Source organism: Rousettus aegyptiacus, unplaced genomic scaffold (genome assembly GCF_014176215.1).
Source record: "Rousettus aegyptiacus isolate mRouAeg1 unplaced genomic scaffold, mRouAeg1.p scaffold_m13_p_1, whole genome shotgun sequence".
Taxonomy (NCBI): domain Eukaryota; kingdom Metazoa; phylum Chordata; class Mammalia; order Chiroptera; family Pteropodidae; genus Rousettus; species Rousettus aegyptiacus.
In genome coordinates this window covers 121,429,580-121,443,335 of record NW_023416284.1, presented here as the reverse complement: position 1 = coordinate 121,443,335, position 13,756 = coordinate 121,429,580, and the positions used below count along the sequence as shown (strand labels likewise).

Sequence of the window (13,756 nt, the reverse complement as noted above, 5' to 3'; positions counted from 1 at the left end):
GAACTTGCAGTTACCAGCTGGGCGGGGGGGGGGGGGGTGACGTCAAATAATTCCACCTCTCTGCAACTCAGAGCTAAAGTGCTTTAGATGAGAGAGCCAGAGAAAGGCAGAGAGATACTGCTGTCTTCCCACACAGATTCCTCAGAGGTAGAAACGTATATCATTTTCAATTCTTTAAATTGTATAAAGCAAGATAAGGCCTTGAAGATGCCTGCTCTTACGGCTTATATCTAGCTTAAGTAACACACTCCCAAGTGGTGACCTGGGTGACAGCAGAAGGCTTGGGCCTCAAAGCTATAAAGAAGGACGCTTTTAAGATGGAGCTGATCATGCTGAGTAGTCAAAAAGAATCATTAGGTCAGCTTTTATTACATCTTACTTTCGACTGGATAGATACACGTAAGAGGACACAATTATTTAACAAAGATAATGTTGTACATACAACTGCTCCATAATTTGGCTTTAAAAATATTCTTCCCCACCCTGTGTAAAACACATGCTCCTAACAATGGTGATTCATTCAAAATACATATAGGCCCTCCAAAACATATATTCAATTCATGGCACCTTCTATTAATCCATAAGAAAAAAATGAGTAAATTTATACAATATAAGGAAAAACAAAAATTGAAATGCAATTAAATTACTTACCAATTGCAAAGACATGAGGTGGCATTGTCCCAAGAGATTTTCCTTGATAAGACTTTATTGCTTCTGAAGAATATATTTTAGGTATGTCAAAGTATGGGTTCACTGCAATCAGAATGTTTGCAACATACGTCTAAAGAGGAAAAACACAAACATAAAATTTTCCAATTACTATTTTCATTTAAAACTAAACAAGGCTCATAAGAGAAAGAAAATACAGCAAATAAATACCTTCGATTCTAGCCCTAACCATTCCGTGATCTCTACAGGACAATACTTCTCTAACAATAAATATTTACATCTATCTTCTAATCCCATAGGCATCTGAAACTCAAAACACACAACGGGATTCTCTCCTGACTTCCTTTTGCCTCAAAGAAAACATCCTCCTCCCACATGCTCTCCCAGGTTTATGGCCCACCACAAAGTCAGAGCAGGGAGCTCAGTCTCTAGACCTCTGTCTATGTCAGTCAGCTGCCTTCTTCCTCTCAACAGATTCCGCTTATGGAATCTATTCTCCTAGATCTACTCCTACAGCCAGATTTTTGGTCATTTATATTCCTCACCTAAATTACTTTATTCACCCTGATACTGAAGAGTTTAATATCACTCACAAGACCCTCTAGGCCTATTCCTATCACCGAATACCAAGAATTGATTTAGCTTCTGGTCTCTGATTTTGCAAAACAAATGCTAACCATTGCCCAGAATATTGACAGGCTAAATGTTTAATGAGCAACTTAAGCTTTCTTTTATATCTGGAATTTAACTGTGGCTTTAAAAGACCCAAAAAAATGCACCAATAAGACATAAAATTCCTTGTGGGTAGAAAGAAAGTTGTGGTTTAGCAATTAGTTGTAGTTTACTGACCAAATAGGCCACACAGGACCATATTTTTCCTTTTTCTGCTTTAGTTGTGGAAGGGAAATGATGCAGAAACCCTAAACTAAACTAAAATTCAGTGAATGCTCCCAAAGATGTTTCCTGGAGTAGGGTAAAAAGAAATTCCACATAATAATCTTTCTACAGAAGAGAAAAGGAAAGTAACAGAGATTTTAGGATTCAATGAAAATGTTAAAGTGAGTTAGCTATTGTTTTACTCAAATCTAAGGGAAAATAGTGATATAATTCTGGTTGGTGAGAAATACAAAAATATCACATTTAAACTCATTCAGAATTGTTTCTGTTTTGTACATATATTATAGTAATAATAAGCATATTTATGTATTGCTAATTTTTATAACTAAATGGTATAACTGGCTAGGAAAAAACTTAGCTTCAGTTAACTTTGAAAATACAGGTTCTCTAAATGGCAGGTGATGATGCCAAAACAGATGCCATCTAACAGGTCATCTGCTCAACCACAGACATATCTTAGAAAAAGAAGAGTCAAAAAAGCCAAGAATACCCTTAAAACTCTCCAGTGACACAGACATTATACAAGACAAACAAAATCTTAAAATTTCACAAAGATATTTTCTTCTATCAACCACACAATTCAGCAAAGATGTGTAGGTCAACTAAACTCAATGTGGGAAATAAACAATTTTTAAAAATACAATTAATACTGCACATTAACCTTCAGTCATTAATGGTCACAGTCAGCAAGTACAGTACCACTGCAACACAGGAAGCAAAAAAAGACCAGTTAAAATCCCACAGGTGTTAAACCTTTGTATAAACATTCCAAATAAAAACAAAGTGTATCAATTTTTAAAAAGTATGCTGTAAAGATAATAAAAAGTGTCCAAACTTCAAGAAAAAGATCTAAAACAAAAATCTGCTGAAATAAGATTGTTCTACCACCACCAAGTGATGTAAGACCAGTAAAGAGAAAATAGTAGCCAGTTCTACTTGAAAGATGATGTTTCCTTGTTATATCCAAATCACCTTTTATTGACTTATTACAAGTTAAACTTTCTTAACAAACAAACTTTAAGCATCTGTATTATTTTGGTGCCTAAAACAGCATGTAGCACACATCAGATGCTCAGTATTAATCTGTTGGTTGAGTTTTGCTTCTAAATATATTTCTAATCAAAAATAGCCATATTTAAATCTAAGAATACTCTTTATTTACTTGATTTTGAAAAAATAATAAAGGAGGAAAGTAAGGACTTAATACTGTGCTATGTATAACCAAAAGATGTCAAGTGAACTCTTTTGGAAAAGATTAGATTGGTTCTATTTCCCAGCTGTCACTACTTGGACAGATGGCAAAGACTAAAGGTAATTTAGTCAGAATTAAGTAAGTACAATTAGGCAAATTGATAGTGATATAAAATATTAAGACTGCCATTTGATCTAGGAGGTGTCAAAGAAGCCATGTGTTTTCTTCGTTCAAAAATAATGAAGAGTCCCATCTTTATAACAGGAGAACTACAGCGGGGTAATTTATCTCCAGCCAACAAAGGAATCTACAACTAGGTCATATTAAAATAAAACCTCTCATGTGCCCACTGAGTAATTATAATTAAAACATACTAGTTAAGTATTCATCTGAGTGAGCTGGTGTAAACCACATTTACATTCAAAGCATTCTTTATTTTTTAATATTCTGAATATTTAAGGTAAAGTATCTACTTAGGGTTTAATAAAATATTGCAACCATTTAAGCTCTATGATCAACATTTCAGTGTTCTTGATATTTCCTCACGTACTGCCGTTAGCATAATTTACATTTTTTGTCATCCGAGTTTTTAATTTAAATATATATTTCTAATAGGATGCTTTAAATTCTTTGCAGAACAATGTGGGAAGTGAACTAATTAAACAGATCTACAGATATATTCCAAAAAATAATTCAAAACCCAAAATAATTAGTATTTTTTAACAATAAAAAAATACATTTTTAAGTCTGAAAGATATTAGATGATGCTCAGAAGTCATCATTTCACTTCATAAATACTCACTAAGTGCCTTCTATGTACCATGCATGCTCTAAGTCCTAGAGTTAGAGCAGTAAAAAAAAAAAAAAACTCTTATTCTCATTGAGCTCATACTTTATTCAACAAACTCAATCAAGTATGATTTTCTGTTAGAAAATTTCCAGCTTGACAAAATCAAACAAAGCATGTAAAATAATTATCCCTGCAAAAACTTAAACCATAGGTAAAATACTTACATAAATTCTGTCTTTACTGTACCGAACCTTGATATTATGAAGGAGTGTGGCTTCGTTTAAATACATTAGTGAACCTGAAATGTAAAATGTGTAAATCATTAACTATCTGAAAGAAAAGGTAAAATAAAACAGCACTATCTTAATCTGAATCACTTTTAATACATGTTATAATTCACCTGTTAGTGTTCATTCCATCTTCTTAGAACTGTGGTACATGTAACCTAAGAGGCCAATTTTAAAATATATCCAGCTTACAAATGTGATATTTATAAACAATGAATTTCCAACCAGGTAAGTACATGTAGTACCAGCTGAGTACACATTAATGAAAGCTGGTTAAAAAAGTCAAGCGCAATTCAAATGGGAAGTACTACTTTAGATAGTGCTGATTTTGCTACACTTTTGGCACAACAAAGTAATAACATTAATTCAATCTGACACTCAGAATTTTACAGAAAAAAACACAAAAGATAAAATTTTAGAATGGGAAGGAACCAGCAGATCAGTCAGTGCCACACAACTGACAGGACAAAATAACAGTTCTGGAGAAATTAATCACCTGACCCTGGAACATATCAGAGGTTAGGAGTGCTGACCGCTGTCACAATTGAAAATCCATGTATAACATATGTCAGCCCTCTGCATACTCAAATTCCCAACCAGACGTTGAAAATACATGTTGTCTTAACCCAGGATATGCAGCTAATTAATAGCAGAATCAAGGTAGAAATCTTGTTTTTCTGATACGTGTTCTACTAATATCTCAGAATACACATATACATGTATACACACATATGTATATACACACACATACATACTCAGACATATCCTATTCTCTCAGCCTAATCTCTCCCAGCCCTCCAATCCTCTGAGCAACGCTTCTACGTTTCCACCACATAGCAGACAAAACCACTCTTTTTTCCAATCGCTTCATTCCTATTATTATTAGTACCACTATTTTTTCAGATCCAGACTGCAAACCTTTGTCAATACTTAGAATCATCTTTTCTCTGCCTCCTTGCACTAAACCAGTTTCCAACTCTGTGTACCACATAATAAAGTGTGGTATACAGAGAACCAGACTTGTGGAAGGCGCTCGAAATTAGTATAATCTCAATCTCTAAAATATCTCCAATTTCCAACACTCTAATCCCAGTTTAGGTCACATTACCTCTTTTGTAATCACAGTAGCCTCTTAATTGTTGCCTCAGTCTCTCTCATCCCTAATCCAGACCTCTCAGCACATTAACTAGAGACCTAATTACATCTCTCTCCTCAAAAAACATCGATGGGTTTCCACAACTACTAACGTCCACATTCGAATCTGACATTTGAGGCTTTTATTAAACCTGCATTCAACTGACCTTTTCATATATTTCCCACAATTCTCTTTAATACGGTTTAATTTATGGGCAGACTAAAGTATGTATCAAACCCAAATATTACTCATGCACTGGGATCCACCTCTATGTCTCCAGGTGTCAAACCTCTACCTATCCTTTAATGACATTTCAAAGATTACCTCATAAATGATACTTCCCCATTCGTATCACTACTACCACCACTAGAAGTGCTTTCTTCTTTGTACTTTCTAAATAGTGCTTACCACACAGACTACCAGTATTGAGATTATAATATTGTATATCTGGTCTTGCCTACTAAACTAGATCTTTGAGAACAGTACCCTGCCTGATTGATTTGCGTGCTTGACCCCTCACTAGAGTTTATCTATGCCTACACTGTATGTATGCCTAACATGCAATTCAGTACCCAACCAATTCTGTCAAACAAGAGTCTCTTGCTATACCAATCCCAAAGACAATCTATGCTTGTAGTCATATAATGTATCCAATTCATTTTCTAAGAACACATGCTTCACTGTTTCCCAATGCCACTTATGGCAGAATAAAAGTTAGGAGTAGGTGGAGCCTCCTAATAGCTTCAATGGCAGCTTTCCTTTGAATTGAGGAAAGATTTGGAGAAGGTAGGCAACGGAGGTGAATCTAATTTGGACTTTTGGTCACTGACCTTTCTGTAGCCCTCCTCTTCTTCTACTCTCGTCCCCCAGGAGCCTGGTCTTACGCAAAGCACACTCCTGGATCTCTCACCTTCCTCTGAACTACCTGGTTGTATGATATTTTCTCTGCTTCTTTTAAGTAAGAATTCCTAATCCCACAATACAGTTCCCCTGGAGAAGCTACTAATCATATAAACCTCTACTAACATGTGAATGACTGCTTGCTCTCAGTTCTCACCCCCTTTCACACTCACCACCAGCCTTCTCAGGGATATCTGTTAATGAAATAAATCTCTAACTGGTGAAGTATCTGCCAATGACAGAAAGAATATGGACAGGAGGGTCTTCCTCTTATATCAGGCTATTCCATTTTCATGAAGATATGGAAAGGGAAAGACAAAAAGGAACATAATTATGACCCTCTGTTTACCAGAACGGGAAACAGTAGGTCCAATTGTCTATGCAACCCTAAAGGTATGATCTAGGAATGTTGACGAGCATCTCAAAAATAACTTCCTTCTCCACCTAATTCCTCTCCTAGTAGTCAGCTCTAGAATTACTTGGTTTGGTTACTTACATGCAATCCTTAATGTGAACTGCTTGCCCTTTAGGCCTAATTATTCATAGATTTAACTATACTCAATAGCAAAACTTTAAAAACAAAACATATAATAAAAGAATAACCATATTTTTTTTTTATAAACTCCCTAAAAAGTATTTTGGCATAATGAATATATATATCAAGCATACCGAAAGTTTCTAATGAAGAGTGAGTATGACATTAAATTTAGGGAACTGATAAGGAAGTTATCTGAACATTTAAGGCCGTGCTTACTCATTACAGTTCTAGTTCACTGAAAGAAAAAAAGGAATCCACAAACGACTTCAACACAGTAGAAGTCAATCAATTCTATAGTTATATTGTTGTAGAAGTCATTCTATTACTGATAAAGGGACTGAACCAGGCAACTTTTAGAAGTCTTTCCAATATACAGTCTATACTTTATTACTCTCAGATTCTAATGGTGATAATTCATGGAGAGTATGATGTCATGTAAGTAAGAATAGCTTCAAAATCAGCAAGAAAAAATGCTATTATTTTATTACTGACTTCATATCCCTGAAATATTTTCCTACTGTGGCATTAACATCCAAAAGTCAAGTAAAAAAAGATAAAATTAACACACTAAGCTCCATATATAAATCCCTTCAAATAGAAAACCTAGAGCTAAAACTTGGTAATAAATTTTACTATATTATTAGGTCACTGTCAAAAGACAACTCATGTCTCTCTTTTAATAGAACTTTTATCACATCGTTTCGAATGGTCCACAGACATCAAGCTTTTAATCATCACATTACCATTAAGATATAGAGAAGAGGTAAGGATTTTAGAAATACGTACATAAGATACTAAAAGACAATGCCATGCCATTTGGCAGAGGATAGTGGGACAGTGGCAAGTCTCAGGCAAAAGAATGTATTATAGGACCACTTTAGCTGGAAAACCTACATTCTAAAGTCAACAACCAAAGCTGCATTAATGATGTGGTTTCAGAAAAGAGAATTCAAGTAGGGCTGGGCTGCTGTATGATGAGAACAGTGAACATCTTCACATTAGCACTGCTGCCATCTGGCATCATCCAAGAAAACACCTGCAAGAGGCAGCAAATCTACACTGGACAATTAAAAGGCTGGACGAGTGTAATACGAGATGAAATAATCAGAGGGAGAATGTTTTAAAATATTAAGAAATGGATTAAAATAATTCAAAACCACTTATTATGTTTAGCCACATGTAAATATATAAATAAAAAAAATTTACTTTAATATATGAAAAGAATTCCTAGTTCCAAATACATTAGCAAGTTATAACAAAAAAGAATATTCTCTCTTATTTTGGATATGGTAGAATAATATTCCTTTTTTTTTTCTTTTTTTACTTTGTTCTGATTGCTATTCAGACAAGTAGTATCCAATCAGACAAATTCTCCAGCAATTTTGGAAAGGCAGGAGGCTCCACATTTTTTCTCAAACTCTTATACCTAATAATATTAGCTATCATTTATTAAAAGACTATTAGAGATTAGGCACTGTGCCAAGCATTTAAAATATATCTCCAAACACAGAACACAAATGTTATCACTCCCATTTTACAGACGCAAAGCTCAAAGAGGAGTGATAAAACTGCCCCCGGGCACACAGCTTCCTAACAGCATAGCAAGAATCTGAACTCAGGTTCTCCTTCAGTCCAGAGTTCTCCCATTACTCTATTCCACACTACCTATTCACATATGGGGGTCTTATAGGTTTCCTCAAATGTGAACACCAGAGAAAATCAACAAGGACAAAATATATTCCTCTTACCTTTTTTCTTTTAAATGAAGAGATTTTTTAAAGATACCTTTAATGAAATCCATGACAACTGGACATGATTCTTGAATATTGCCCAATACAAAATGAAATATTACTACTTAATCTTGAAAATGCAAGAATACATATGGTCTGTTCACTGGATAAAGTTTTCCCGCTAAACATGCTAAGATAGTTATAAATAAAATTAATATTTCATTTTAATAAAATGTTCTGAAATCGATTTTTCAATTAGTACTCATCACACGTATTTTTAAAATGTGTTTCCTTAAAACAATGACATTAAATTGGCCCTCCTGTCTTCTAAATTATTGAACCACATATACTACATATACTACTAGAAATATCATCTAGTTCTAGATGAGGTTTAAAATAACTCCTTCAAAATCGTTAACAAAAGATCTTTAGTTCAGGCTCCATAGTAGGTTATTACCATTCCCCACATTTACACAACTGAGAAAACACTAAAAGGACATTCAAGAGACTCTTTCACCAAAGTTCAAATGTGAGACAATAATGAATTTAGGGCTTTTGAGCTCCTCCATTCACATGAATCTTAATGTCAAAAGGCTACATTTCTTCCGAACCAATACAGTGTACCTAGTAATATAACAACTAATTTATTTTGTGGAGGAACAGTTTCCTTCCCTGTGCAGAACTATTTTGTAGCATGATACTTACAATTATCTTCCACATCTTTTTTACTGTCCTCTTCTGCAGGGAACACTTGGTTTATCAGAGCCAAAAATGTCTAACAAACAAAACAAGAGCTCATTAAACTAGAGGTTTATAAACAGTAAGAAAAATAAAGGAGCTTAACTGGTTGTGTTCACTGTAATAATATCAACAATATGCTACTAAAATGTAATACAATCCTATTATTTAACAAGTCACTAATGTGAAAACAGGATAATAACTTCACACAAAAACCATACACACTAGTACCATGACCATGAAATTAATAATAGATATCAATAAAAAACATACTATAACACCTAGAGTTGGACAAAATGTGAAGTATACTAATATTAAATTTACAGAAGTATACTATTTAACAACTTTTTAAAAATTTTAATATTTATATATTGCAATTTTGTTTTTAAAAAGGAAAAATGACATTCAATCAATCAGATATACCAACAGAAGAGATTATGATTTAATTAAAGCTATTATTTGAGTAAAACACATTAGACATAAATTCTTGTGCAGATAATGTGCCAGAAATATAAATGCTATATGAATATAATTTTGGTCCATAAAATTATAGTTATGCATAAATTTGTATCTGTTATATCACTTAATGCTATGGCAGAAATTCTAGAAGTGAGATTGTATCTTGTAAGAGAGAACAAATGATCTCAAACTACATCTAAAGAGAATTAAATTTTCTCCATGTCATTCCAACAGTTATCTATAAATTTATACTTCTCAAACAATTATAATTGGTTGACGTTTCCATTCATGCCAAACAAAACTGAGGAAAAACTGTTCAATTATTTAAATATTTGTATGTCTATATTGTGTACGCACACACACACACACACACACACACACATATAAGACAAGGTTACTGCTATAGTTTACAGAGTAAATTAAGGCTGCTGGTACTACCTCAACTCAAAGTCACACCTAAATTAGAAAACTGTTTAGCCCTAAATACAACGGCAGTTAATAATTTGGACCTCAGTACACATGTTCTTAATGTTATAAATGTGGAAAGGTTTATAGATCACAAAATTGGAAGAACATTCAATTATGGATAATCCATAATGTATACTAAATATATTAATGGTAATATAAAACAACCCACAAATTATTACAATGATTTCATAGGAAAATGCATTCAGAAATAATTGCCAATATCATAGACCTATGTGTCCATCGTCACAGCCATCACATTAGGGGTAAGGCTTCCCCAGACTCCAGGTGTTGGTTTTATCCTATTAGGAGCCATGCAAAGTAAAAGAGGCTCCAGGAGGTCAGAAAATGGGAGAGCTGGAGGACAAAGAGAGGGTTAGAATGAGAAAGTTGAGAGAAGGGCTGGAGGCCAGTAAGAAGTCTTAAAAGGTAGTTTCTCTCCTTCATCCCCCCAATTTTTCCTCCCTTCACCACCTACTCAATGAGAAAAAGAAAATTTGTTTCATTAAGGTAATTGTATTCTCTTGGAGGAGGTTTTCTCTCCTGTCAAGAGAAGGTCACATAACAAAGCACCATGATCACCAGCAGTAAACATCTACCACACATCAAACACACAGCCATCAAGTGCCAGTGACAAAATGGACACATAAAATAGTCCCTGCACATGAGAAGATTATAGCCTAGTAGGGAAGGGGAGAGAAATGTAAACAAGTATCTCCAATAAAGTATTACAGGACGCTAAGAATTTACACTGCTCCTTGGAGAGAATAATCAACAGTAAATTCTATTGTATGGGAAGAGAAAAAGGGAAGGATTGGGTATTTGTAAGAAATTTTCATAAAGGAAGTGACCTCAATCAGAGTCTTGAAAGATAAATATTTGCTAAACAAAGGGCTATGGAGAGTGGCTTTCCAGGCAAAAGAGAGTAGTGTGAACACCAACACAAATCACCCAACATCACCTAGTTCATAGTGAGAGCTTGATAAACACTGTGGAGGGGAAGGATGGAAGATAAAGAAAAGAAAGAAAGGAACAAGCATATAGCAAGAGTATGAGGGGGCAATTGTTGGTTGACAAAAGATAAGACTAGAAAAGTAGACAGGGAAAATAACATGTTGACTCTCAAATGTGGTACATTTAGCCTAAAGGCCAGTCTACTGCAAATACGGAACATAAAATCGATTTAGAGATTCAAGACAGCATTTTTAACAGAATGAAAAATATTAGAAAATGTCAGAATGCACTGAAAAAGGGCCTGGTCGGGACTCCCACAGTAGAGACTCACAGTGTCTGTCTCCAGCCTCATTTTTCCTTACCCTATAAGTTTAACAATAGATTGTCCCCCTCAGGTTGACTCAGAGCTTCAACTGTCCCCTGCTCTAGAAAGTTGCCCTGAAACTTATGATTAATGCCCTTATGCTTACTGATCACAATCCTTATGGTCTAGCATTCCTTCTAGACTACTCCCGTCTTTGTTCCTGGGATGCTAACGACACTGGAGGACTGTGCAGCCAGGGAGAAGGCTCCGTGAAGCACGGTACTCCTGACCACCAACTCAGCTGTCAAACCTGAAGGAATCCAGCCGCAGAGCCACAACACCAGAGTAAAGAAGACAGAACTTGAGGGTAGAAGAAAAGATACTACAACATGGAAATCAATACTGTTAGAGGACCTCAAATACTTGTTCTTGTAACAATCCTAGATGCTTCTTGGAAGGACCAATACCATTCCAAAGAAATGAAACATCTGGGTTTACCTAGCCAAACATGTACTTAATTTCTCTGACTTTTGCCTTTTGGGAAGGACCTACATAGGACAGACTTTCACCTTCTGTTTAATAGAAATCACACCATTTCTCAATTTGTCGACAAGCCTATTTCATACTCTGACATCTGTAACTGGGGTCCTACTGTTACCAGGAAGGACGGAGCTGTATTTTCCCTTAAGGTCTCTGCGGTAACCTAGGCAGGAGAACGTGTGACATTACCGGTTTTGTCGTTATGACCAACATAGACCTGAACTGCAGTGCTCCCACCTCGATGAGTTACGTTAAGGTACCTGCAGTGTGGCTCCTGTCTATTCTTATGTGCCAGCCAATAACTCTGGAGGACCTTGCTCCCTTGGAAGACTAACTGCTTTTATGCCACAGAGGCTGCACCTGACCTGGCATTGCAGAGAACTTACTTGTAGGCCCTGACTGTAATAGTGAGCTACACTTGTTTATTCCGGCTGAATGTGTAGCTTTGTTTGCGATGTCGGCCATGACTAATGCTCTAAATGTAGAAATCAGGAGAATGGCCTGCTGTTTGGTGAAATCCCTGAATGCCACTTCTCAGGCCAGCCATGCCACTGGGGAAGAACTAAGACAAACCAAAGAGGCCATCCTTGAGCACAGAGCCACTACAGGTTATTTGTTGCTAAGAAGCAACCACAGATATAAGGGATTTAAAGGACTTTACTGTTTTAATCTTATTGATAATTCCTAACTGATGGAAAGGAAGGTAAAACATTTATAATATTGTATCCAGTATCAGACAGAAGGGGTTTTTGGCCTTGATCTGTCCCGACTCACCTCCTGGCTCCCCAGCTGTACTGATTTAACAGAAGCATTTCTTATTTTTCTTTTGTTTATAATTACAAGGATTGTGTCTTGCTGATGCAATCAATGAGCCTGGCCTGTAGGTCCATCGTCACCTGGCTGCCAAATGCTTGGCAGACACCTGGAGCCCAAGTCTTTCTTCAACTTCAGAGCAAATAATTTCACCTTAAGCTAGTCTCACAGATAACAAACTCTGTCTTTTGACAGTGGGGAAATGGAGAAGGGCCCAGTTAAATCCCAGTAGTAGAGGCCTCACAGTGTCCCCAGCCTCATTTTCCTTGCCCTATAGCTTAACGATACATTGTCCCCTGAGGCTTGGCCCAGAGCTCGAAAGTCCCCTGCCAAAGCAAGTTGCCCTAAAACTTATGATTAATGCTCTTATGCTTACAGATCACAGTCTTTATGGTCTGGCATTCCTTTCAGGCTACTCCCACCTTTGTTCTAGGTTGCTAATTTACCTGAATACCATACTGCCAGAGGGAAGGCTGCCCTGAAGCACAAGAGATCCCCCCAGAACTGTCACGTAGCCCCTGGAATAATACCCAGATTTTCCCTTATACATTCCAAGCCAGACTAAGAAAGGAAGGCAGTTTTTAAAAGTGTCAACCTGCTGCCTTCTCAGACTACTGGTGCTCTGACAATAAACGCTTATTCTAAATAGCCCAACTCCTATGTTGGTCTGTTGGGTGAGCAGCATGGGCAGCACAAGGCCAGCATGAGGCTGCCCTTTGTTTACAACACCATAGGCGGTAAAGATGTTTCATTTAACCAACTGTTTCATTTATGAATAGATACACACATGCATTCAGTACATATACTTGCTGACATGTAATATCTGTTTTTCATAAACACACACACACATTACACATACCGAATGCAATGCAAAATTTATTTCTTAGTATGGGTCACAATTGAAAAACTATAAGTCATTACTATCATCAAAGACGTGTTCTCCATCAGAGTTAAATCATTCCCTCTTCTATACTTCTACTACATTAGCAAGGAGTTTTACTTGATTTGTCCACCATTCCACGCACTTAATTCCTTAATATTTATAAGCTGGTTACCTCTAGACCATGGATTATCTAAGAAAAAGAATGCTTCTCTTGTAGATCTTTTTAATCATATAGTTATTATTATACTTCACAATTTATTAAAACCCCAATCAGAAAGTAGGGGAAAGTTAAGATTTAAAGCAATTCCTGAGATTCTGTTAAACTTCAAAAAATGTTTATGAAAAGAAGTTTCAACTTTAGTTTACAGAATTACCTAGAGATCCATAGTTTTCATGGCTTCACAATTTACATTTTAAGTCTTTTTACTGGTTCTATGTGTTTATGTGATTAATACTAATAAG

The 13,756-nt window shown here is 35.8% G+C and overlaps 1 protein-coding gene across 10 annotated transcripts in view; it reads right to left on the bottom strand.

Annotated features, from left to right (window-relative positions):
• The window catches only part of MYO6 (myosin VI), a 141,257-nt gene that overhangs the window by 70,866 nt on the left and 56,635 nt on the right, over window positions 1-13,756 (bottom strand). For all 10 annotated transcript variants that reach the window (XM_016141702.2, XM_016141705.2, XM_016141707.2 and 7 more), the window contains exons 3-5: window positions 8,844-8,913; window positions 3,773-3,846; window positions 652-781 (exon numbers count right to left, since the gene is read on the bottom strand). In XM_016141702.2, the coding sequence (XP_015997188.1) occupies window positions 652-781; window positions 3,773-3,846; window positions 8,844-8,913 (274 nt within the window). The remainder of the gene's footprint in view (window positions 1-651; window positions 782-3,772; window positions 3,847-8,843; window positions 8,914-13,756) is intronic.